The sequence below is a fragment of the Mustela erminea genome, chromosome 9, assembly GCF_009829155.1.
Source record: "Mustela erminea isolate mMusErm1 chromosome 9, mMusErm1.Pri, whole genome shotgun sequence".
Lineage (NCBI taxonomy): Eukaryota > Metazoa > Chordata > Mammalia > Carnivora > Mustelidae > Mustela > Mustela erminea.
The window spans coordinates 13422147-13447078 of record NC_045622.1 but is presented as its reverse complement, the minus strand read 5'-3'; the positions used below and the strand labels follow the sequence as shown (position 1 = coordinate 13447078).

The 24932-nt window shown below is 55.0% G+C and overlaps 1 protein-coding gene across 3 annotated transcripts; it reads left to right on the top strand.

The window, feature by feature from the left end:
* The first annotated feature begins 2 nt into the window (after nt 1–2).
* PCSK7 (proprotein convertase subtilisin/kexin type 7) lies at nt 3–24840 on the top strand. 3 transcript variants are annotated; one of them, XM_032356488.1, is made up of 17 exons: nt 3–518; nt 2025–2144; nt 2610–3089; nt 3760–3894; nt 4493–4658; nt 5784–5874; nt 6755–6809; nt 7271–7409; nt 8258–8358; nt 10863–11030; nt 11759–11866; nt 12304–12406; nt 21647–21803; nt 22357–22451; nt 23244–23337; nt 23535–23652; nt 23945–24840. In XM_032356488.1, the coding sequence occupies exons 3-17, from the start codon at nt 2622–2624 to the stop codon at nt 24308–24310; spliced, it is 2364 nt and encodes a 787-aa protein (XP_032212379.1). In that variant the 5' UTR covers nt 3–518; nt 2025–2144; nt 2610–2621; the 3' UTR covers nt 24311–24840. The 3 variants fall into 3 exon arrangements, 2 of the variants coding, with proteins under 2 accessions (XP_032212379.1, XP_032212380.1); XR_004288973.1 differs by lacking the exons at nt 23535–23652; nt 23945–24840 and adding an exon at nt 22668–22749 and having other exon boundaries at nt 23244–23333; XM_032356489.1 differs by lacking the exon at nt 3760–3894.
* Nucleotides 24841–24932: the final 92 nt, after the last annotated feature.

Here is a 24932-nt window from a genome sequence, read left to right as displayed (position 1 = left end):
GAGCCGCGGACTCCGTGGTAGCCCCCTAACGTACAAGTGGACCTTCCCGGGGACGCGGGGAGGGAGAGAGAGGCGACGGCGAGAAGGAGGGAGACCCGGCGGAGGGAGGAGCTCCTCTGGGAAGGTCCCAGGGAGAGTCGGGGCCATGGCGATCAGAGAGAAAAGAGGAACGAGGTGTTTTTAAAAGGTCGCAACCGAGACGCCCTTTCCAGAGGACGCCATGAAGGGCAAGACGGTCCCTCCGGACAGGGCCCCCGCTGAAGACACCCCGACAACTCGGGGCGGTGGGGCCAGGCGAGCGGAGCCCAGCACGCCCGCACGCTCCTCTCCCGGCGGAGGATGCCCGGAGCGGGAGGCCCCCTAGCGCCGGTTGCTCCGGGCCGCTGGGCCGGGCCGGGTCCCGCCGCTGATTGGCTGCGCCGCCGGGCGGAAGTGATGCTCCTGTCACTGGCTCCCCGGGCTCCCGGGAAGCCGCGAGTTTCCGCAGGGAGGCGGCGGCAGCAGCTGCGGCCGGGCCGGTGAGTTGGGAACTCGGTGGGGGCGGGGCAGGAGAAGTCCGAGTGGCCCAGAGCCGGGGGGGCACTGGCCCCTGAGGACCAGGGGCCGCATCGAGGGCGCCCTCAGCCCCGGCGTGGGGGAGCCCCGGGAGACGGGACACCGGGGTCGCGGATCCCAGGGTAGTAGGGGTCCCTCTGAGGGGAGGGTCACAGTGCACAAGCCAGTCGGGGCCGGAGAGAAGGAAATCAATGAAACTGACCCGGGACTCCACCTGGTTTCTAGGAACCGGGTGGAGAGGCTGCGAGGAGGTCAGTCTCTTGGGACAGTCTCGTTCCAGGACTCAGGGCTGCCCATCTTCTTTCTTTTTTTCCCTTGGCACCTAAGACCTGTGAAGAGACGCAAAAGAAGTTGGGTGAGGTTGTGATCTGCTTTCAGGGACTATTTAAGTTTCCTTTCCCAGAAACCTGGGGTGGGAGTGGGAGACGGTCCTGCTCTGCCAAGAGAGAGGAGGAAGTGGGGGTCGGGGTTCTCTTCTCTTCCGGAAATGTATGGGATCTAGGGGACTTGGAGGGGCCTGCCTCGGTGGGGGCACTATCTGGCTGCTTGGCGAGATGTTGTTTTACTTAGTAAGGTCTGGGGAAGGCATCTGAGTGTGTTGGGACAGTGGAGGCTGCTGGAGGGCCCGGAGGAATGTGAGAGGGAATGCGCCTGGGAATGCGAAGGAGACACGGAATGCAGCTTTTTGGAGGGAAAAGTCAGGGGGCCTAAGTTCTCTTCTCCCTTTCCAAAGAGATTTCAGTAAAATACCTATTTTTCTGTCACGTTGTGGGTTGGATCCCTTTGGGGGCGTGGGGATAGGAAGCCCTGCCTCGGGGTGCCACCAGCACAGAGCAGATGACTCCAAAGGAACCCAGTCGCCAATAGGTACACACAGGTTCTGCTGCCCTCCTCACCTGTCCCTGGCCCCACCATTGCCCCCTGGTTCTAAATGTAGCCTTTCTGAAATCAAACCATGGGTGGCAATCCCAAGTTTGGAGCGTAAGCCCTCACTTACAGGCCACCGAGCTGAGCTTGTGCTGAAGGATGGCCATGTTTAGTGCTACTTTCCAATTGTCCGATCATTTCTCCTTTCCTGCTTGCCCACATGCTTTTTAGGCCTGTTCAGTTTTGTTTGCATCCTCGGGTTTTCACCATTTCCTTGCTGCCCCTGGCATCCATCAGAGATACAGAAATCAGGACGTTAGCTACCACCTCATCTTCTAGGAAATAGTACTATCTGCTTCTCTAGGAGGGTGTCTTGGCAACAGTTCAAGCCCTCTTCTGGACCTCTGGGGAACAAAGAAAAGAGGGTGGCATGATGGTTAGGATAAGAAGTACGGTTTCTGTGCTAGTCTGCAACCCACTTGAGATCCCTGGAAATGACATTTGATCACTGGCCACTTCCCTTGGTCACAGGTCATGGCTAGCCTCTGCTGGCTCCACTGAATTTGGAATGACACCATTTCTTCTTTGCTTGGGGCCCACAGGTCTGCAGTCTGTGCTCAGAACCGCCACTCCACAGTGAAAGTGATGCCTGGTTTCCATTTGCACAAAATGAGTGTGAGGTGGTTAGCCAGACCAGGAGCTCAACCTCACACAGAGCCCAGGTAGGACTGGGGCACCCGTGTGGGGAGTCAGCCCCGAGGACAACTGGACTGAGATGTCAGCTGGGGGGAAGATTTATGTCCCCTCGAAATAAGGGAGGAAGAACAGTCATGATTTTGCCAGTCACCTACGGGAGCGATACGACTTTTGAGCCCTTTTCAGAGTCCCAGTGGCAAAGAGCACTGTGGTGCCTCTTAGCAGTGGGACGTCCTCCCTGATTATCTGGAGAGATGGCACTGCCATCCTGCCACCTTGCGGGTATCTGCTGGGGTTGTACCTGCCCATACCCCACACCCCGCCCGTTGCTCTGGAATAAATGTTTATGAAAAGAGAGGATCCAGTGTTTACAAATGTAAACGGAGTGGATTGGGGGGTTGTAGGCTGGTTGTAGGCGACCTACAGGGATGGCTTGGTCTCCTTACAGATTCCCCGCAGGGGTCCCTGATGTCCTTTCTGTTTGTCTGCAGCCTGCTGCTCTGATGCCGAAGGGGAGGCGGAAAGTGCCACACTTGGATGCCCCCCTGGGCCTACCCATCTGCCTCTGGCTGGAGTTGGCCGGGCTCTTCTTGCTGGTTCCCTGGGTCATGGGCCTGGCAGGGACCCATAGGCCCGGAGCCCAGGGTCCAGGGGGGCTAAGCTGGGCCGTGCACCTGGACAGCCTGGAAGACGGCGGTCCGGAAGAGACTCTGGAGCAGCAGGCAGATGCCTTGGCCCGGGCAGCGGGGCTGCTGAATGCTGGGCGCATCGGGGAGCTGCGGGGGTACTACCTCCTCGTCCAGCCGGTGGGGCAGCAGCAGGGGCAGCCGGCGGAGGCTGTGCGGCGGCAGGCGGAGGCCGTGTTAGCCGGGCACGAGGCTGTGCGCTGGCACTCGGAGCAGAGGCTGCTCAAGCGGGCCAAGCGCAGCGTCCACTTCAACGACCCCAAGTACCCGCAGCAGTGGCACCTGGTGAGCCCGGCCCTGCCGCCTGCAGCCCTCAGGCGGAGAAGTTGGGGTGCTCTGTTCTCTAGAGGGCCTTTGACCCTATTACTCTCCCGTTGCCCCTGTCCTTTGCCTGAGAACATGTTTCATTTCTGTTGGCTTCGGTGGCGGGTTTTGCCCTCGGGCTCCTCCTTCCCTGTGCTGGCTTCTGGAGAGCCAGAAGTTGGGGTGTGGGTGCTGGGGCGAGGCTGCCCGGGCTCAGATCCAGCTCCTCCACTTACGTGGAGATTGTAACAGTGTGTACCTGGTGGAGTTCTGATTGGGAGAAGTGAATTAATATGTGTGTGCCTGATGCCTTGTAAACACTTGGTACCACGTTATGTTTTGTAGTGTTCATAGGATATACTTTATATGGCTGAATCGTATCCTCCAACGCTTGTCCTTGCCACCATTTCACTTTTAGCACCGGTGAAGGATGCCAGGCCTTCCTGGAGAGTGAGCCCGTGGGAAAGCCCTCCCTTGTCCCCCTGTCCCCACCCAGACCTCTCTGTCCACAACCGCTGTGCGGCTCTTTGGTGGTGGCCGGGAGGGAACGAAAAAGGGACTGCAGGCTCTGACTCATCTGTCTGTGAGCTATGTCGTGTGTCACTAGGCTCCCAAGGCTCTGGAATAGTTCCTGAGCCTATGTTTCCCACAGAATAACAGGCGGAGCCCTGGCAGGGACATCAACGTGACAGGTGTATGGGAACGCAATGTCACGGGGCGAGGGGTGACTGTGGTGGTGGTGGATGATGGAGTAGAACATACCATCCAGGACATCGCACCCAACTACGTGAGTGGCCCTGGCGCGCCCCCTCCGACGCCCACATCTTATCTCCTTCTTGTTACTGCCTCAGCCTGGCCCCCTTTCTTAGGGGTCCCCGGGCCACACAGAAGGGCCTGGGAGGTGGGATGGTGTTCTTCATCCTCCCCACTCCCACAGCCAGCGTTCCAGTCTGGCAGTTAAGACCCAGGGAGAGAACTTGGCGTGGCACTTCCTGGTTCTGGCTGCTGCTCCCTGCCCTGGGGAGTAAGGAGTGGCCTCTGGAGGCAACTTGCCTCTCCCCAGAGTTCTGAGCACCTTCCTCCTCCAAAGCCTGCTCTTTAGGTAGCTCTAAATCTCTTATCCTGGGCTTCCCAAGCTGCAGGGCTGTCTCCTGGGCCCGTTTCTGTAACGGACAAGAGAGAGGTTTGCTGAGACCTGGGGCACTTCTCAGTTTTGCCCCATGTGTCCTGTTCTCACCTCTGCGGCCTGACAGAGAGGGATGGGCCTCTTGCGCTGGCTGGGAGCCCCAAAGTCCCCGGTTCTCCCAGGTCTCCTCTCCCCCTGAGTGCCAGGACCCAACCCATTAAAACTTGTGAATGACCACATGTCCCCTCCAATGTTTCAGAGCCCTGAGGGCAGCTATGACCTCAACTCCAACGACCCTGACCCAATGCCACACCCGGACGCTGAGAACGGCAACCACCACGGCACGAGGTGTGCAGGAGAGATTGCCGCCGTGCCCAACAACAGCTTCTGTGCCGTCGGAGTGGCCTATGGGAGCCGCATAGCAGGTACCTTCCGCTCTAGCCTCAGTGGGCTTCACTCCCCGCCTGCTCCTCTCCCAAGGGCTGACCGTGTTGGTCAACGCACATGGAATCAAGCAAAGGATAAGTTTATGATAGAGCTGTAGGACGTACCAGGTCATTGATGTTTGTGAGTGCAGTGGTGTTTCAAACATGCTGTTAGCCGCAAACCCTATCATATAAAACATATCAAAGTGGGAATGGTCTTGAAGTGGGACGGAGGCCTCGAGCCCCAACCACTCACTCACTTGCCCCCTTTCTCTGATCGTGGTTATGTCCCGTCAAATGACCAGCTCACTGTAACAATAACTCCTTTTCCTTATCTAGATTATACTTGTATTTCCCTAACTTCCCAAGGACCCTTTTAGTTGCCCCTCTTCCTTCATCCCGTCTGTCTGTGGAGACGCCCCTCCCATCCCCCAGCCCTTCTGAAGGTTGCTGTCTGCGCGCCCTCCTCTCAGGAGAGCCGAGCAGCCCTGGCCCCTACTGGAGCTTGTTCTAAGGCTCTTTCTCTTAGTCTTCCTGCATCAAGAGGGGATGTACATGAAGGGGGAACTGGAAGAGCCTGAATAGGAAAACCCTCCCCTACTGCTCGTAAATGCTTGGAACCTGCAGACAGAACGGATTGGCTGTATTCCCCTTACTCTCCAGCAGAGGGCAGCAGCCCTCTCCATAAAGGAACTACTGAGTGAGCCAGAAACTTCCTGACCCCAGTCCCCTCCCAAAGCTCCATGGCTACCTGACCACCAGGATGTGACCCACCCCATTCTAGAGGGTAAAAGTAAGCATCCGTGGAGCAGTAATGGTCATAAGTACCATTTATTAGGCACACTGTATGTGTCAAGCACTGCACCCGGGCCCTACAGGATTAAGGATGCAAATAAGGGAACCTTGACTGCCTACATTCTAGCCCAGGCCTCGTCCTACCAGCCCCGATGATCCTTAGAATCCAAGATTCAGCATTAGTTAAACAAACAAACAAAAAAGCCCATTTTGGTACATACACATGGAGAGCTCAGCAGGGAAAGGAAGCCTCCCCGTGTGGCTCTCCACCACCAGCTCCCCATCGGGGACCCACGTGGTCGGGGAGCTGATGCGGCCTTCACCGCCCAGGTATCCGGGTCCTGGACGGGCCCCTCACGGACAGCATGGAGGCAGTAGCGTTCAACACACACTACCAGATCAACGACATCTACAGCTGCAGGTACGGCTGGGCGGGAACGTGCAGCCCCCACAGCGGAGCAGCAGGTGCCTGCTGGAGTCCTCTTGCTGCCTTCAGGCCGGAAGTCTGCCACCCGCTTCTCCAAACCCCTGGCCCTGGGTTCTCGGTCGCAAGCCCTACGCCACCCCATCATCAGGGGCCCACACGAGGAGTGTCTGCCCCGTGTTTACCTGTTTCATGACCTCCGAAGGGCTCCTTTCCCACCACAGCCGGGCAGAACATGCAGTGCCAGTTCCTGCCACCCTGCAGGCGTCAGTGCACCTACAGCTTTGGGTTTTGGCGATAGGTGGGGAGCGGGCGGGGCCTGGGCTCCTGAGAAAGGGGAAACCGAATTTGCGCTGCCCTCACAGCACCGATGGCACCGGCTCTTCCCCCAGCCGGCACCCCCTTAAATGCATGAGGTCATCCATAGAGGACATTTCCCTTAGAGAAGGAAGAGAGAGCTCCTCAGACCCAGGAACTCACACAGACAATGTAGGTCCTTTGTGGGTACTCTGCCATCGAGCCTTGTCTGAGATCCCTAGATCAGAAGATGGGGTGTCCTCCAGTCCCTCTCTACCAATATGTGTCGTCTCCTGCTCCCTGGGACCCAAGAAAGGATTTTCAGGGGCAGGTGAAAGTGGTCCTAGAAGGGGGAAAGTTTCTAAGGGGAAAAAAAGAGCCTTGTCACGTACTTCCATTTTCCACTTTGGAGTGAAGGCTGGATCTTTGAACCCTGTGTCCTTTAATCATGGGGGGCTTGGACTGGAACCCTTGGGAGGATAGGAAGAGCCCAGGCAGGGCGTGGCCACTTGGGACTGGGAAGCCTGGGTGGGCCACCACCGTGGGGCTCTGGCTCTTCCCTCTGGGTATTTCTCAACAGCTGGGGACCAGATGATGATGGGAAGACAGTGGATGGCCCCCACCAGCTTGGAAAGGTAACTGAACTGTGTGAAGATTGCGAGACCCAGGACACCCTCTTCGTTCAGGTCAAGTCGCTCACTTTCCCAGCCTACCCCATCCATGGGGCCAGACTCACAGCGTCCAGACCCACCACCCCCTTTGGGGCGACTCCTTCTAACCTGGAGGTGGGGCAGCACAGTTAACACCAGTTCTTAGAGAAGTGGACGGTGCCTTGAGTCATTTCCCTGTGATTCTGTGCTTGCCCCCACATCACTGGCCCCACGGATCTGATAAGCAGCAGATTCTCATCAGACACTTGCTCAACTCCCAGGTCCCTCCCTTTCTTGTTTTCCATCTTTAAATCTCTCTCTACGTTGGCCCAATGCCTTTGGGCTTTTTCCCCTTTTCTTTCTGGAAGGGGGGGAGAGGACTGGTATGGAAGGTAGAGGTCTTTCTCTGAGCTCCTCAGCTGACCCATGACCGTTGTCCTCCTCAGGCTGCCTTGCAACACGGGGTGATTGCTGGCCGCAGGGGCTTCGGGAGCATCTTTGTGGTGGCCAGCGGCAATGGCGGTCAGCACAACGACAACTGCAACTACGACGGCTACGCCAACTCCATCTACACTGTCACCATAGGTAGTGGCCTGGCGGTTGTGTGTGCATGAGTGCTTGGTGTGTCGCTCCACGGGGAGGGGACTCTATTTTGGTGTGTGTGGGACTCAGTGGGGGGGGGGTGTTTTGGGGTGTGTATCCCTCGGCGGTAGAGGGCTTCCATATTTTGGGGAGGGTGTCCCTCAGTGGGGAGGGGGGAGGGGCTATGGATTTGCGGGGTGCCCTGGCTTCCATGGTGTCTGTCTGTGTGAGCATGATCTTGTCTTCAGAGCCATATAGTTAGGGGGGACTAGCCCTGCTTCTGGGGATCTCAGGACTTCCTTAGATGTCACCATACCCCAGGAACACTTTCAGCCCGTCATCTGGTTAGGCCTCTGCTCCAGCCTCCCTTCCCATGGGCCACTTGGCTCCTGCTTGAAGCCTTCCCTGACCCCTACGAGCCTGAATGAAATGCCCGTCCCTGTGCCCCCCACCACAGCATCTGCTACCCCGGTTGCATTTACTTACCTTACTTCCTCTCTGACTTTTGGCTCCTTGAGCTCGAGACCGTGGCCTTTTCCATGTGACCCCGATGCCTCTCCCACTGCGGGACCCGCAGTAGATCATTAATGAGTGAATAAACTTGGACAATGTGTGAACAGATGAGTAGTAATCAAGGGGAACACCCTCAGTTCTACCGTGTGGCCTACTGAAAGAATGGTACTAGGGCCCAGAATCCCCTCTGCCGTTTGAGGTTACCTGTTCAGGTGAGGCGTATGTGCCCTCTGAGGCACTTGGGGGGCAGAGATCATTTTTTAAACAAAGGACAGCCTCCCAGACGATAATTGATACCATCAGGCCCCTGGCGCACATCTCCCCTGCTCTGCCCCCAGGTGCTGTGGACGAGGAGGGACGGATGCCTTTCTATGCCGAGGAGTGTGCCTCCATGCTGGCGGTCACCTTCAGTGGTGGGGACAAGATGCTCCGAAGCATTGTGAGTGCCTCCTGTGCCCTGTGCTCCCCGTCACTGTCCCACAGGACACCCCTCAGGCAGCAGGGCTGTATTTCTCAGGGTCGCTGCTCCCCCGCCCCGCCCCTCCAGTTCCTCTTCCCCAGCAGATCAGAGTCTCATCGGGGCATGCTGCTGTTGGGAAATCAGAACTAGGACCCTGAACAAACCTGTACGTGGTTTTTACCTGCAGCATTTTAACTTACGAATATATGTATTTTTATAGAGACTAGTACGTATCACCCTGATTAAAGAACTCTTTTGAAATGTCTTCTTTTGGTGGAATTTGGGCTTTGGCTAATTCCTGTGGGGTTAGGAAAGAATCTTCATTCCATTACTCTTTAGCTCTTACGTAAATACTATGAGTTCTGGTCATGTTCCTCATCGGGAGTAAAGCTAGTGGTTGTTTTCACGGGATGGGCGGGAAGAGGAGTCTGGGAAATGTCTGTCAACCCAAGAAACACTTCTTTCCTTGGAGGTAGAATTGGAACCACGTCCAGCAAGGGATCAGAGCAGGGGAGTGGAGCTTGTCACGCTGGGGAACCTTTTAAAGAATTCAGGCTCTGCTGCCCACACCCGCTGGCTTAGCTCCATCCCGGCGTGTTCAGGCCAGGTCTCTGGACTGGGACCCCAGAGCTCCAGGGAAGAGCTGGGCTAGAGCCTGGGGGTGTCCTCCTTCTCCAGAGGCCTGGGGACAGACGTCTCTCTGGAGCCGCTTTGTCTTCCTGCTGGGTCACATTCCTTCTCCAAAACTGAAATTCTGTTTTGCCAGTAAGTGACTTCTGGCCAACGCACAGTTCCAAGGCCCTGTGCCTGTGGCCCTCTGCCTCCCGCCCCCGCCCAGGGAGAAGGAAAAAGGGAGTGGACTAAAGGAAACACATCAGAGAGGCTTTGCCCAGCAGGCAGGCGTCGGATTCAGAGGGCCCCCTGCTCCCCAAAGGCCAGGCTGGGTGAGAAGAAAGAGCAGGAGCAAACTGTGCTCTTGGTGCCCTGGCAGAAACTGGGGAGCCCACTCGCCGAGGCCTCCCTAGCATGGTTGAGACTTGCTCTGCAGTGCCTAGCTATTCTAACTCCCCTCCCCTTCCTACTCCCACCCCCGCCTCCACCTGAACTGTCCCTGGCCCAGAAGTGAGAGGAGTTTATGTAGCCAAGGTCCCAGCTTTGGGATGTCCTTGCCTTGGAAACCCCACTGCAAGTTCTTGCTCAGTGACCAGCAGTCTCCTTGGGGGCAGGGTGAGCAGCCTGTGCTATTCCCCCGCTGGGCGCCTGGGGTGCTCCCCTGGACTTTTCCAGGGCTGCCTGGGGCTCCTGCTGCCTTAGGCATGTTCACGGCCCTCACAGCTACCCCTGAGACTATCCCGTGACGCTGTTTCCTTAACAGGAAAAAACCCAGTCTGCTCCCTGGCACAGACCAGCCTTCCCAGTCTCGTTGAGGCTCCAACTTGGAGGGCTTTTTCCTTTTTCTTCTGGGAGCACACGGTGTCTGAGTGAAAATTACATCTCTTGGCAGCTGCTGTAACAGCTGGGAGGGAAGCAGTGAGTACAATGGAGAAAGGGCAGTTCTTGGCAGAAGTTAGCACCCTGGTATCTGACCCAGAGAGAAGCCTGGAAGGAAAAAATTCTCTAGTCTTAACTTTGGCACCATGGCCTAGATCCAAAGAGCCACAGCGTGGGCAGATTTAGGCAAACCCTTTATGGCTCCAGGGTTGATTAGAGCATGAAAAGAAGAGCTTGATGCCATCTGTCCCCGTGAGGTAACTCCCCTTCCCCACCCCCACCTCAGAACCACAGGTAGAGAGGGGGGCTCACGGGAACCACACTGAGGCCCCAGGCCCAGAGCGGTGAGGCACTTTGGGCCAGGGCCGGCAGGCCGTGTAGACACGAAGCCCACCCTGAGCTCACAGGGTGGGCAAGGACTCAGCTCCCTCTCCCTGGGAACACACTCCCTTTGTTCCCACTGATGTCACTCCAGCCCTTGTCGCCGAGCTGCCAAGTTGGATTTCCTTGAATGGTGCTGTCACTGTTGTCGCAGCTCCAGCTGGGGCCCGGGAGCTCCCCCAGCCACTTCCTCCGTCTAGCATGGTCGCAGGGCCCGGAGGGTCGGGATGGGGAATTTGGGAAGCTGTTATTAGAGGAGCAGGAGTCAGGAAGGCTGTCCTCGGCACATAAGGCATCTCCCACAGCGCTCTCTCCTTTCTGCCTGCAGCCAGACCCTCCAAAGTAGCTTTTTAGTCTTTACTCATCTTTTCTCAGTTCTCCAGAGCTTGTCCTACAGGGCCTTGAAGGGTTAAGGATCTCCTTTGTGCTGACCCACTAGTGGGCCTCCCTCTGGTCAGAGCTTCGGTTCTCACAAGGGAAGGGCCCACCTGAGGGGCTTACTCTGAGCGCCCACCCCCCCACCCCAACCCCCCCACCGCCACCCCCCACCCTCCCGCATAGCACCTGTGCACTCTGTGTCTAACCCCGCCCTCCCCCCATCCACTCCCCAGGTGACCACTGACTGGGACCTTCAGAAGGGCACAGGCTGCACCGAAGGCCACACGGGGACCTCGGCCGCGGCCCCCCTCGCGGCGGGCATGATAGCCCTGATGCTACAGGTGCGGCCGTGCCTCACGTGGCGGGATGTCCAACACATCATTGTCTTCACAGCCACGCAGGTGAGCCCCAGCCGCCTTCCCCACGCTTCTGCTTCCGTGCACATGCAGGGAGAAGGCGGCTTCAGACTCTCCCAAACGCGAGGGGCCAGATGCTTTCCAGAGTTGCTGGTGTGTAGAACAGGCGCGAGTGGCCCGTCAAGATCTCAGGCCTGAACTCGTTCATACCTGCTCTGCCTGAGCCATTTCACCTGCCGAGCAGCTCGCTGGGCTCCCTTCCTCCAGGGCCTTGACTCCTGGTTCCCTCTCCAGGAACAAGCCGGGAGGGTGGTGACATCATGAGGCTTGGACCTTTTGTTCCAGCTCTCCTTGGGGAACCCAGTCCCCTTGGCCCCAAGTGGGAGTCTGGCCCAGGTCAGCCAACAGGGGCAGCAAGGAAACCCGAGTTACGTTGTTGACCTTGTAGTTGCCCCTTGAACAACATGGGTCTGGATGCATGGATCTGCTGTCAATGTATTTTCTTTTCCTCAAGATTTTCTTGATAACACTCCCTTTTCTCTGGCTGACTTTACTGTAGGAATACAATACATTATCGATGTGATGTACAAAATTTGTGTGTACCAACTGCTTCCGTTCTCCGTAAAGTTCCTGGTCTGCAGGAGGCTATTCGTAGTTAAGGTTTGGGCAATTAGAAGTTAAACATGGAGTTTCAGCTGTGTTGAACTGACTTGTTCAAGAGTCGGGCGTACCTGGGAAACCCCAGAGACCAAGCGGCACCTCTGTCCTTGCAGTACGAGGATCGCCGTGCCGACTGGACCACCAACGAGGCCGGCTTCAGCCACAGCCACCAGCACGGATTCGGCCTGCTCAACGCCTGGAGACTCGTCAATGCAGCCAAGGTGAATGGGTGTTGGCAGCGCGGGGACCCCTGCTTGGCGGGATGGGGGGGGCGGGGGGGGCAAGTGCCTAAAACCTTGCCTGGCACGTCGTAGGCACTTAATAAATGTTCTTCGTTTCGTTTACCCTCTTGCCATCTGACACCCATTTTTCAAACGGAGAAGCAGGCTCAACACGCTCACAGAAGTTCCCGAACTGTTAGCGAGTGTAGCTTGGGGCTCCCAGGGTGCGCTGGGCCTCCTCTCGCACCCTGGACGCAGCCACTCGCTCTGGTTCCGTGTTTCGGTGCCGTAGGGTGCGCTCCCGGGTGTCGGCAGGAGCCTCGGGAGTGAAAGGAGGTGATGAGGACAGGAGAGAGAAGAGCTGGGCCCCGAGAATCGAGTGGATGAGTGTGCGCGGCCCGTCTCGCTCATTCACCACCACCCCTTTCCTTTACTAGATCTGGACCTCTGTCCCTTACTTAGCTTCCTATGTCAGCCCTGTGTTAAAAGAGAACAAGGCTATCCCGCTGTCCCCCCACTCACTGGAGGTCCTGTGGAATGGTAAGTAGTCAGCAGAAAGGGGGTTAATCTCGGGCCTGAGGTTTGGGGCGGGGTGCCGGGGAAGTCCAGCCCTGCCCGACTCTGCCCCCTTCCTTTAGGAGCTGAGCTCCAGGCAGACCTGTGGAGTTTTCTTTGACCATTTTAGGACATGTTGCTGCTTCTGACTTGGCTGGCCCCCTGGCTGCTTAAATAAGACCTTTCTCCTGAGTTACTAGTAGTGGAAGGAGCTGCTGAGCAACCGGTTAGAAGGGTGGGACGGAGCGGGAGGAGTGGCCCTGGGACTTGAGCCATGGAGGCAGGGCTTGAAAGATGCTGCTCCGACTTCCAGGCTGGGGACTGGCCAGGCAGACCCCTTCAGCCCAGTGGCCTTTGGATGAAGAAAATGAATCTCTTCCTTTGACTCTCCAGCTTCTGTGATACAGAAGCCTGGTGGGGTGTTTGGGGCGGGACTGGAGGATGCCGAAGTCTCCCCCAGGAGCCGTTATCTGTCCTATGTGCCCGCCTCTGTCACACCCAGGCTCCCTGGGGTTGTGTGAAGTGCTGCGGTTGAACCCCTTCCCGGACAAGAGGGCAGCAGGATGGGGATGCTTGTGCCCGGCAGCAGATTCCCCCGAGATCCCAAGTGAGAGTTTCCGTACTCCCAGCTCTGAGGGGGATTTTTTTTTTCCCCTTAAAGAATTTTGCCAGTCAGAGTTATTTGCTATTTTTTGTGAAGACTGAATCATGCCATGTTTTGGGCCCAACTTAGAACTCCGTCCTCACTTACCCCAGTTTGATCCTAGAGAGTGATCGAACCAGAGCAAGAATAAGAGGAGGAATGGCCAAAGAAGGGAGCCCAGAAGGGAGGGGCAGGGCAGCTTCCCTCCAGTAGAGGTTTCCCCAAGAAGTGTTCCGTTGTCTCTCTCCCTAACCGTGTCTGTCACTTGCCCATTCCCTCTACGTGGAAGGAAATCCACGGGCCTGGTTCATTGCATTTTCCGTAAAAGGAATGCTGTCTTGGAAAGGGCATCCAGGAACATTCCTGGGAATGCAGTTCAGTCGGAACCTCTAGGCTTTGCACTGATGAGTCTTGGAGATAGTGAACCTTTTAACCGGGACCTCTCACCCAGCATTCCCCCACTGTCCTTTAACTAACAAAGTAATGCAGAGTCGCACTTGCCAAATGGGAGTTAACTTAGAAGAGGGTTGGGGGCCTTTCGAGCCTCATCATTCTCTGCTTCCCGCTGACCAGGGGACCTTGCCCCAGCACGGGTGACAAACCTCCCCGGCAACCGCTTCTTTGTCAATAGGAAGCATAAAAGCAAACGTTGAGGTTTGGGGCGGGGTGCCCGCTGACCTGGACGTTGTCCTGGACGGAGAAGAGTGGAATGGGCTAGTGGGCAGAGAGGATGAAGCAAAGGGAGGTGTAGACCCAGAGTTCAGCTAGCGTGGGGGGCAGCAGGCAGGACAGCTGCGAATTTCTGAGTTCAGCGAAGGTGTCTTCTCTCTTGTGGCTCCATTTACCATCCAGCAGACAGGACAGAAAGTACAAGCCTGTGGGCGCACTTGGAGGTTGAAGGGACTGTAGTTAATATGGTTTAGAACAACTAGACAGTCCACAGATATGCCCCTGTGACCAAGCTTGGTCTTTTCCCCCAGACCGGGGGGAATCGGTGTCCGAGGGTTCAAAGTCAGCTGTTTCTAAGAGGGAGGGAGCTGAAGGTCGCCGAGAGAGGAGAGGAGGTACGGTACTGCTAACACTATAGAACGGTGGTGTCCCACAGAACTTTCCACAGTGATGGAAGTGCTCTCTACCCACTGGCTATGCGAGGGCTATTCAACACTTAAGATGTGGCTAGTGTGAGTGAGGAGCTAAGTTTTAATTGTATTATATTTAACTTCACATAAATAACCGTGTGTGCCTCCATGCTGGGCAGCGCAGTGATGGAGCCAGACGGAGGATGTGGGGGAAGCGGGACCGGGGCCCCTTGGTTCCCGTAGAGCTGCCTCCGGGTCTGAAATCACTACCAGAGGGCAGGAGGGGCAGCGGGGTTGGGGAGGAGTATCTAACACACGAGAGCGTCTGCACGTCTTCAGGGAATTTCCTGAAGCCCCTTGTGGTTACCCTGTTACCCTACTTGAAGCCTGAGTGTAACAGGCGAGGCCTCCGTGGAGGCAGGAGTCCTGCTGCCTCTCTGTGCCTCCCCTGTCCCGCCCACCCTCTCCCTCTGCACTGACTCTTCTCCTGCCTTCACACGACCTTGGGTCACCTATGGGGAAACAAATGGAAGTCCCTGTCGGCCTTTAACCTGGAACCCTTAAAAGTGAATGAACTAAAGCCACCGGTCACTTTTTTTTTTTCCCCCAAATTTTATTTATTTATTTGTCAGACAGAGATCACAAGTAGGCAGAGAGGCAGAGAGAGAGGGAGGGAAGCAGGCTCCTGGCCAAGCAGAAAGCCCGATGTGAGGCTCCATCCCAGAACCCTGGGATCATGACCTGAGCCGAAGGCTGTGTTTATTTAAACCACTGAGCCACCCAGGCACCCCAGCCACTGGTCACTTTTAGCACCCCATCTCTACCACTGAAGACTCGGTTCCATGGCTCACACCGCCCCCTTTCCCGGTCAGGCACGGGGGTTAGTTCAGAGTTCATCCTTCTTGACCTTTCTGCCGCTGTGACGTTATTCACGGGGCTCTGGCAGCAGCCTCCCTCCTGTGCAGCCTCCATGACCTCCTCTCTCCAGAGCCCTCTCTTAGCTCTGCTGCTGAGGTCCTAGTGTCCTTTGTGGGCCCGGTCACCACTCCCAGCCCGTGAGTGCCTCCTCATACTCCTCTGTGGCTCTGTCTCCTCCCTCGGGTCTCTCCCTCCACCGTGCAGCAGGTCTCGTGACTTCCACGAAGGATTCTTAGCTCGAAATCTCGTCCTCTGATCCCTTACCGGTGGGAGGGATAGAGATTGTCAGAGCTCCCCCAAGATCATGAGCGGAGGAAGCCCTGGGACCTTCTGGCCAAGGTTGGGGGGGGAGTTGAGAAAGACCCTGACTTATTCCCAAATGAGAATAATCAGACAGTCCTCATCAGCTGGGACTTGAATCCTTCTTGGGAGCCAAGCACCCTTCTGAGTGTTCCTTCCTTTAACTCCGTAACTCACTTGGTTCCGGCGTCCCCCCCCCCCCGTGCGTGGCCACCAGAGTCTGTCTGCACCAGTAGAAAGGGCATGTAGCATGGCCCCACACATATCCTAACACAGACGGGCTCTCGTGGGACTCTTTTTGGATTCCATTCTGCTCTGTGACATTCTGGAACATGGCATTGATGCCTTGTGAGCCCCTTGTCTGCCATGTTAACGCTCTCCTCCAGCCATGCCACTGGTGTCCCCCTGCAGTTCCTCTGCCTGCGTCACCGTGCAGTGTTGGGTGTCCCACCATCACGGCACATCACAAATACGACATTTCAGATTTCATTGTCACCCTCCAAAAGCCAGCTTACTTTCTAGGTTTCTCCCATTCTCTGTTAGAGCCCTTGCCTTGCTGTAGAGTCACACGCTTGAAGCCCTGGCGTGGTCAGCCACTCCGGACCCCTTGCTTCTCCCCAGGTCTTGCCCTGTCCGTTCCCGTGCAAGGCCGTCTTTCCGTACTTCTCTGCAATGTCTCTCGATCGATTCACTCATTCATCCTGCTAACGCGAGACCCACCTCGTTCCAGGCACTGCGTTAAGTTCTGGGGATTCAGAGATAGGACAGGATTCCTGCCCTTAGGACCTCACTGTCTGGGAGGGGGAAGGCAGCCTGTCTGCTGTAGAGATGACACAGTGTCCGAGAGATGACCCCCACCCAGGCAAAACAGGAGGGCTCTTAGAGAAGCTAGAGACCGACCTAAGCTGCGGGAGGAGGTGAGGAGAGGGCCATCTAGAAGCAGGGGCCACATGTGTAGAGTCCACAGAACTTCAGGGAGCCTCGAGTTATGTGGCATGGCTGGGGCAGGGCCAGACAGAACTGCGTGTGCCTCAGTAAGGAAGTTGAATGTGACCTGGAGGTCTATATGTGGGGAGCATCTGAGACAAGTTTTCACGAGTTGCTGGTGGGGAGGGTGAAGGAGACCAGTCCCTTGTCTTTCAAAACTATATACTAGGTCTCTGCCTTCACATGACTCTGGGAAGGAGAAGTGAGGACTACTTTTTTTTTTTTTTTTTTTTTTATTTATTTATTTAACAGACAGAGATCACAAGTAGGCAGAGAGAGAGAGAGGAGAAAGCAGGCTCCCCGCTGAGCTGAGAGCCCGATGTGGGGCTCGATCCCAGGACCCTGGGATCATGACAGGAGCCGAAGGCAGAGGCTTTAACCCACTGAGCCACCCAGGCGCCCTGAGAAGTGAGGACTATTGATGGAACAAGATTGGCTATAAATTGAAAAATACTGGAGTTAGATGTTGAGAACACCTGTTCTATTTTTTATATATATCTGGGATTTTCTGTAGTCAGAATGTATATGTATGAATGTATATATAAATATATACGTGCATTTATGTTTTGTAACATATAAAAAGATTTCCAAGTTTTTGAGCTTGAACAACTGTCTAATTAGTAGTGACATCAAATGAGATGAAGAACCCAGGCCCAAGAACAGATCGGGGCAAGGGTTGGGCAGTATGAAGGACCAAGGCCTGGAATTTGGCTCTGCTGTGTTTGAGGTTTCGGGCAACACCTAAAGGTTATATGCAGAAAGCAGTGAGGAAGTAAGTTCAAAAGGGAAGAAAAGATCTGGAGGAGGAGGTCGCCAGGGGAGGTGGGCAGACAAAGGATAACAGGATAAAAGAAGACCCGGCAAACGGCCTGGGACTGTGTTAAAGTGTGGTGATCCATGGAAAGACCCTTCCGGAGGAGAACAGTTGGGATGAGATGGGCTGGTGGGGGGAGGGGGAGGAGGAAGTCAGGAGGATGATATTGTGGGAACTCAGGGCTGTCTCAGTGAGAGAGGGCACGGAGACAAGGACGGAAGGGGCGGCCCTGGGTTTGCTGCACAGGCCCCCGGTGCCTTCGAGAACCGTTTCCAGGTACTCACAGGGGCGAACGCTCCATCTTAGCTGGTTGAGTAATTCGTAGAGGCAGGAGATTTCTGGTTAAAGATGGCAAATTGTCACATCCTTTTATTTCTACTTTCTCCCAAAACCTCACCAAAAAAAGAACAAAGGAATACTAATGGTATAAGCACAAGGACAAAGAGAATGGGAGAGAGGCCTTAGCAAATGAGAGATTTCTTCACATTTTTAGAAGATGAAAAACGAATGGAGTAGTGAGCAGGGCTGAGAAAACTGCATACCAAGTGTCTGCAAGGGTGACACTAAGAAGTGAGCCCCTTCGTGGCCCAGCGTCCCAGCGGGCTGGGGACTCAGAAATCCCATGTGCTCCAGGAGACAGTGGCGGGTGTGAGGCGGAGAACAGGGATCTGTAAAAAGGTAGATGCTGGGGCACCTTCTCCCATCCTTGGCAGCCAGATGATGTCCCTTCCTTACTCCGCCAGGAGTTGGGAGGTTTCTTGTTCCAGAGACAGGGAATGTCCTGGGAGCCGGGGCCCCTCCCCTCCAAGCCAGCTGCCCAGATCCCAGGGCCCTGGCAGCCAGGAGCTTGGTGGTTCCTCTCTGGGGCAATGGAAGGACCCCTCACAGAAAGACTTGGAGATACGGACACAAAGGGCTCCTCCATGAACCAGTCCGGGGCCAGGCCGGCTGACTTTAGTTAGGGAAGCCTACCAGTACAAAACTCCACCATGCTTAGAGCTTCCGACTGGCTCTAAGCCAATATGGATCACTGGCTATTTGGGGAGAAGAAAAACAAAAACAAAAAACCTCCAAATCCTAAGGATGTTGTTTTTAGTCACTAAAACTCAGCCAAACTGCTTATCCTGGGGTACGGGATAGGTATGGGGATACATGAGAAGGTCGAGTAAAGATGCTTTCACATACTGCCTGAAACTGGTGGAGAGGCAGTGATTCCACAAGGAAGGATAAACCAAGGGAAGGAGAGGATGGGGGGGGGGGGGCGTGTAGGCAGAGAGGAGACAGAAGCCCAAGGCAGGAGAGGAAGGTCCCAGCCCAGCGGCACGGCAGCGGATAGGAACGGGAACCAGGGAGCCCGAGATGGAGGCACTGGAGGAGCTTCCAGTCTGTTTGTTCATTTGAAGAAATAGTATCCAGAGAGGCCATGTGGTTCTTTTGTGCAGTGGGAGCATGAGTGATGGGGGACATGGAGTAAACACAGGACAGTTACTAACTGCAGAGGGGACATCAGCAGATTGTTCAGAAAATGAAATACAATCGTTCTATACTATACTACTTGGCTAAATCCCACATAAGATTTATAAGGCCATAGTAAGGAAACAAAATATTAATCTATCTAAAAATGGTGCTATAATTATTTTGAGAGGACAGAGGGGACGGCAGGGTAGGAAGAAGGTCGGTGTGGTATCAAATCCTCACGGGCTGTAATTAAAAGTCGATATATAATGTCTAAAACTGATTAACCATGAAATAGTCACACATGCCTATTATTTGGGAACATGAAGGTAGATCCCAGAAGAAAGCAACCGAGAGCAGTAAGAAGTGTTTGCTTCTGGAGAATGGCTCAGGAGGATGGTGAGGAATGGGGTAGGAAGTTGCTCTTTCACTTTTAAAACCATGTATACTGTCTTGACAGGAAAAAATGTTAAGAATGAACGGGAGGGTAAGAAGTAGAGATAGAGAATGTAGACATCTCTTCCAAGAAGTTTACCAGTAAAGGAAAAGATGTAATATCTGATACTTACATAGTCTTAATACTTGGTATACGTCTAAGTACTTCATGTGTATGAACTAATATAATCCTCCTGTCAACCCTAGGAAGTAGGTATTGTTACTCTCCAAGTTTTCCAGATAAGGAAATGAATCCGATCCTCAGAGCTAGGACAAGGCTGAGCTGGGATTTGAACCCAGGCTGGATGGCACCAGAGCCCACATTCTTCACATGGTGGGCAGAAGAGAGGGAAGGGTTGAGAAAGGGTTTATTTGTTTTTGGCTTTCATCTGTAGCAGCAAAGACATAAGAAGATCAGGCCAAGAAGATGGCGAATGGGGCCGGTCCAATGTTGGACTCTGGCCAGACAGTTGCTGCGGAAGGAAAAGAAAACCCATGAAGCTTGAAAGAGTAAACAAGAGGGTGATGGAGAGCTGAGCTGCAGGATCTGAGCTGTTAGAGAGGAGCTGGGGGAGCGCCTGCGTGGCTCAGTGGGTTAAGCCTCAGCCTTTGGCTCGGGTCATGGTCTCAGGGTTCTGGGGTCAAGCCCCGCATCGGGCTCTCTGCTCAGCGGGGAGCCTGCTTCCTCTCTCTCTCTCTCTGCCTGCCTTTCTGCCTACTTGTGATCTTTGTATGTCAAATAAATAAAATCTTAAAAAAAAAGAGAGAGAGGAGCCGGGTAGCACCCAAGGAGATGAAGGAAGAGCTCAAGAAGGGAGTGAGGGAAGCGGAGAGATGAGATGTCCTTGTGCTCGGAGAAGGTGGGTGGGACATTGGCTTGGAAGACTTGCCGCGTGGAATGAAAGACCATTCACGCGTGCACACAACTATGCCCAGGGAGAGGTCCAGATCAGTATTTCCCAACACGTTATCAAGAAGTGTAGGAACTTCTTTGTTGTCGTTTTGCTCAGCGGCTCCTCTGATTGTTGCATTGCTTATCTGATGAAACCCACAAAGAGAGTTTCTAAGCTGTTTGGAAGTGAGGCAGTGCTGGATAATGATGTGGCCTGGGGTGTGGTCATGGAAGTGGGTGCTGAGGTCGGGAGGTAAGCAGTATGAGGTCACGATGACATGGGACAGCAGTCCTCTGGGTGCCATGTGATAGTGGATGACGGCAGTTGGTGCATTTCTGTGAGCGAACTGGAGTGGGGCTGAGCGGGAGGCCGGCGGACACACGGCCTGGAAGGACAGAAAGTGGTGTCATGGGTTGAGCCTTGCCTCCCGTCTTCCTTCCGTGTAGCTGTCCACCACCCTGGAAGGTGGAGGTGCTGGTCTCCACCTCACCTGCTGGACCGGATCAGTGGGAAGAAGAACTTTAGAAAGGACGGCGTCTCCTTGCCCGCTAATTTTCCACCATCCCCCAAGGAATTCTTCCTTTCCATCCATCCCCTGAGGAGTTCTTCCATGGCAGTCATTCGCATTTTTCTTAAACTTTGAGATAACTGTGGATTCCCAGGGAGCTGCAAAGCCGTGCTTAGGGGAGTCTCATGCACTCTTCTCCCCGCGTGAATGTCTGAAACAATTCCAGCCCAGTAGCAAAGCCAGTAAAAGGACATGGCTATGGTCCATGAAGGATACTCAGACACACACTCCTGTTTGTACGAGTGTGTGTGTGTCGGGGTGGGGGCGGAGCTCCCTCACAGGTTTGCCACACCTGGAGCCTTGGGTACCCACCACTACCACCAAGACCCAGGCCACCCCAGCCTCACTAGACTCCGTCGTGTCACTCGTTGGTGGCCGTGCCCATGCCCTCAGCCCCATCCCTCGTGCCTGGCAGCCACTCACCTGGCAGCCTGCTCCACGCTTCTGTCATTCATGAGGATCACGCAGCAGAAGTCACGTGCTGCATATCCTTGTGAGACAGGCTTATTTTTCATTCAGCACCATTTCCTCCAAGTGTATTCCATTGACTAGTTTTTTAGAAATTTGTACTGCCTTCTGTATGAAACACATTCATTTCTCCCCTGCCTTTGGGCCATCTCCCCTCCTGGAACATACCACTGCCCATAGTCCTCTCGACTGGGCTGTGTTCATCCCCTTCTCCGGAGGCTCTCCCTGCCCCGTGCCTAGAGCCTCTCTGTTTTTAGCATCAATTATGTACTCCTCACACTGTCTCGTTCTCCGCTTGCAGGTAGAAGGCAGAGATCATGTCCAACTTACCTTTCTATCCCCAGCATCTAGTACAGTGCCTGAAATGTAGGAGGTACTCGGTAAATTCTTCTTTGGATGAATGAATGGTTGAAGCTGCCCTGTTTGGTTCTTACTTTGTGTCTTGAATATGTGATCTTCCCAATGAGACACTAAACGAGATTTTCAGCCCCTTGAAATCAGCCACAACATCCCATTCACTCGCCTGCGCTGGGTCTCCGTTAGGGCTGCGTTGGGTATCTGTATGTGGGTTCAGTGAGTATGTGCCTTTATGTGTATTGGGAGGAAGTGAGGGCGTAAGTGTTGATGGGGCTGGTTTCCCAGCTGCCCAGCCTGACTTCCCACAGTCAGCAGGACGGACCTGGAGATGTCGGGGCTGAAGACTCTAGAGCACGTGGCAGTGACAGTCTCCATCACTCACCCACGCCGTGGCAGCTTGGAACTGAAACTGTTTTGCCCCAGCGGCATGATGTCCCTTATCGGCACGCCTCGCAGCATGGACTCGTACGTATGCCTACCCGCACCTTCTGGGCTTTTTTTGGCAATGAGGAAAAGATAGAAAAAAAGCGGACACGGACACTGTCCTCTGCTGTCATGGCACTGGCTGACTGTGGCGGCGGGATGCCATTTCCTACCTGCTTCGTAGAGGTCACTTAAAACGTGCTAAGCACCGCACTTGAGAAATACTTCCTCTAATGCTTACATGAACGATGCAGAGGAGACTTTACCCTCTTTTTACAGATGAGGAAACAAGTCACAGAGCTAGTAAGTGCCTCAGGAAGTAACAGTAAGCCTAGATCTGTCGAGCTCCCCGGCCTGTGGTCTCTCCACATCTGCTTTTCCCACTAGCACATGCTGACAAGTCCCTCAACTCATGGGATCCCTGGGGAAGGGACAGCACTTGGGGACCCCTCATGGCGCGCTCCCCAGTAGCTGGAGCTCTGGCCACAACAGCTATGTTCTGATGGCTCCTACAGTTAGAAATCATGTTTGTGGCAGAGGGTCGGTTCTCTGCCCCACGTCTTCTGGATTTTTCTACTCTTTTCTTCCCCCTCAGAGACCCAAATGGCTTCAATGATTGGACCTTCTCCACTGTGCGGTGCTGGGGGGAAAGAGCGAAGGGGATTTACAGACTTGTGATCAGGGATGTAGGTAAGCCCGCCCCCCACCCCGCGTCCCCCACCATCTGGTCCCTCTGGAGCTCAGAGTCCCTGCAGAAACCGCCCCATGGAGAATACTGCCATCGGACCGACAGGGTAGCTGCCGAGAAATACACCCCATCTAGAACATGGGCCCTGAGATCTGAGACTGTTCATTGATCCTACCTCTCATGTTCCTTGGAGAAGTGACTGATCCATTTTTCCTCAGGATAGCAACAAAAATTCCTTGTTGAAACCACATTTCAAGTCCTTTCACATATAACCATCCTTCGACCAGCCCTGGTAGGCAGGTAAGGGCAGGACTAATTTTCACCATTTTTTGTTTTTTTTTGTTTTTTGTTTTTGTTTTTTTTCCCTTTGTTTTTTAACTGAGGCCCACCCAAGGTCTGAAGTGACTGGCACAAGGTCACACACTATTCCAATGAGGAGAGTGGCAACGGAACCCAACTCTCCTGGCTTCCTGCCAAGTTAGGTAGTCACTAGACTGCTGGTTTTCAAACCTTGCTTTAATTTAGTAGAAGGACATTTTTTCCCCCCAAGCAAAATCCCAGCTGAAACCCTAAAATGTGAAGGAAAGAAAGGCAGAACATCTTTGCTTCAGAACCACACCTTTCAGCCTCGCTGTCTCCATCCCTGAGGGCCCCCGCGAAGCACCTCAATAGAACCCCTGGGCAGTGGACCGTGTGGCCAAGTCCCCCCAGGGGCTGGGGTGGGGGCCGGCCTCTGCTGTTTGCACAGCCAGTGGGGGGGCCGAGCTCACGGACTGCCCCGCTTGCGGCTCTAGGAGACGAGACGCTCCAGGCTGGCGTCCTTCGGCAGTGGCAGCTGACCCTCTACGGCTCTGTGTGGAGTCCAGTGGACATCAGGGACAGGCAAAGGTGGGTTCCGGGCACACGTGCCGGGGGGAGGCAGCTCCTGGGGCCAGGAGAAGCCATGCAGGGAGCTCCACCGCCCTGGGACCCCTTCTTGCTGTGGGCCTTCCTCCCTCCCCAGCTGTGCGGTGGGAGAATCAGTGACGCCAGGGGTCAGGGAACCAAGTTCAGGAGGGCGTCCTCCTCTCTTTTCTTCTGCACAGACTATTAGAAAGTGCCATGAGTGGAAAATACCTGCATGACGGCTTCACTCTGCCCTGCCCTCCTGGGCTGAAAATTCCCGAGGAAAACGGTTACACCATCACCCCTAACACCCTCAAGGTACGAGGGCCCAGCCTCCAGCTCCAGGCAGGCGGGCGGGCAGGAGTGTCCTGGGGGGTCTGGACCTTGCTGGGGTACTCCAGGTGACTTGAGAAGTGACGGGTTGCAAGGAGCTGGCTGGGCCCCCACTCGACTACTAGATCTAAGAGGGAGCTTCTTGGGTGGGGGCAAGGGCTTTGGGGTGGGAGAGGCAGTCCCGAAGGTGAGATTTTCTGAGCTCATTGTTCTGGGTTGAGAAAAGCCACAGGCTTTGGGAAACCATCCCTAACTTGGGTGCTTGACTTTTCCCCAGACTCTGGTGCTGGTAGGCAGTTTTACCATCTTCTGGACCATGTACTACATGCTGGAAATCTATCTGAGCCAGAGGAATGTGGCCTCTCACCGAGTTTGCAGGAGTGGACCCTGCCACTGGCCCCAACGAAGCCAAAAAGCCAGGGAAGAGGGGACAGAGCTAGAATCAGTGCCACTTTGCAACAGCAAGGATCCAGACGGAGTGGAGACAGAAAGTGAGGGCCCTCCCACCACCTCTGAGCTCCTTGCCCCAGACCTGCTGGATCCAGGGGCCTGGGACCTATCCCAGGACAGGAGTACCCTGAACTGTCCTCATCGTCACCTAGCCCCAGACCTGCTGCAGGGGAAGGAGGAGCAGATTTGCTGACCCAAGGCCCAACAGGCTCAATATGGGACAGACTCTTCCTTCCCAAAGCTGGGGAAGCTTGGAAGCCTGCTCTGAAGTCCCGGGAGCCCCGGAGAGAAGGCGGCCTGATGCTCCCATCGGGAATCCACAGGCTGGAGAGCACCCTCTGACTACATTCAGGGAGGCCAAGGGCCTTCTGAGGAATCGTGCCGTGTGAACAGTGTGGCCATGGCCACTGGATCTTCCTCTGACTGGACAGGAGCTTCCGGTTAGAAGGTCTTGACCAAGGGCTCGGCGCCCCCCCCACCATGGGGCAGGCCTGTCTCCTCATTTCTCCTGGGCAAGCCGGTGATGTGGGTCAGAGGGACCCTCATCCATGCATGGGTGGGGTGGCGGCTGCTATGGCCAGAGGAGTCTCTCCGCAGAAACGTCCACGGGGTCACAGGGGAACAGGGCTCAGTGTGAAGGCTGGGAAGGGCCCGTGGGTATATGCCTGTCCTTTTAATGACCCAGGACCTAGAAAGAGTAATCTTTTCCTGTGCATCCCTCCCCTACTGGTATGATAGTTAGCCCTTGGCCCAGCACACTCACCCTGAAAGCCGCTGCCTCCTTAAGCCCTGATCAGAAGCCAACCTTGAACACA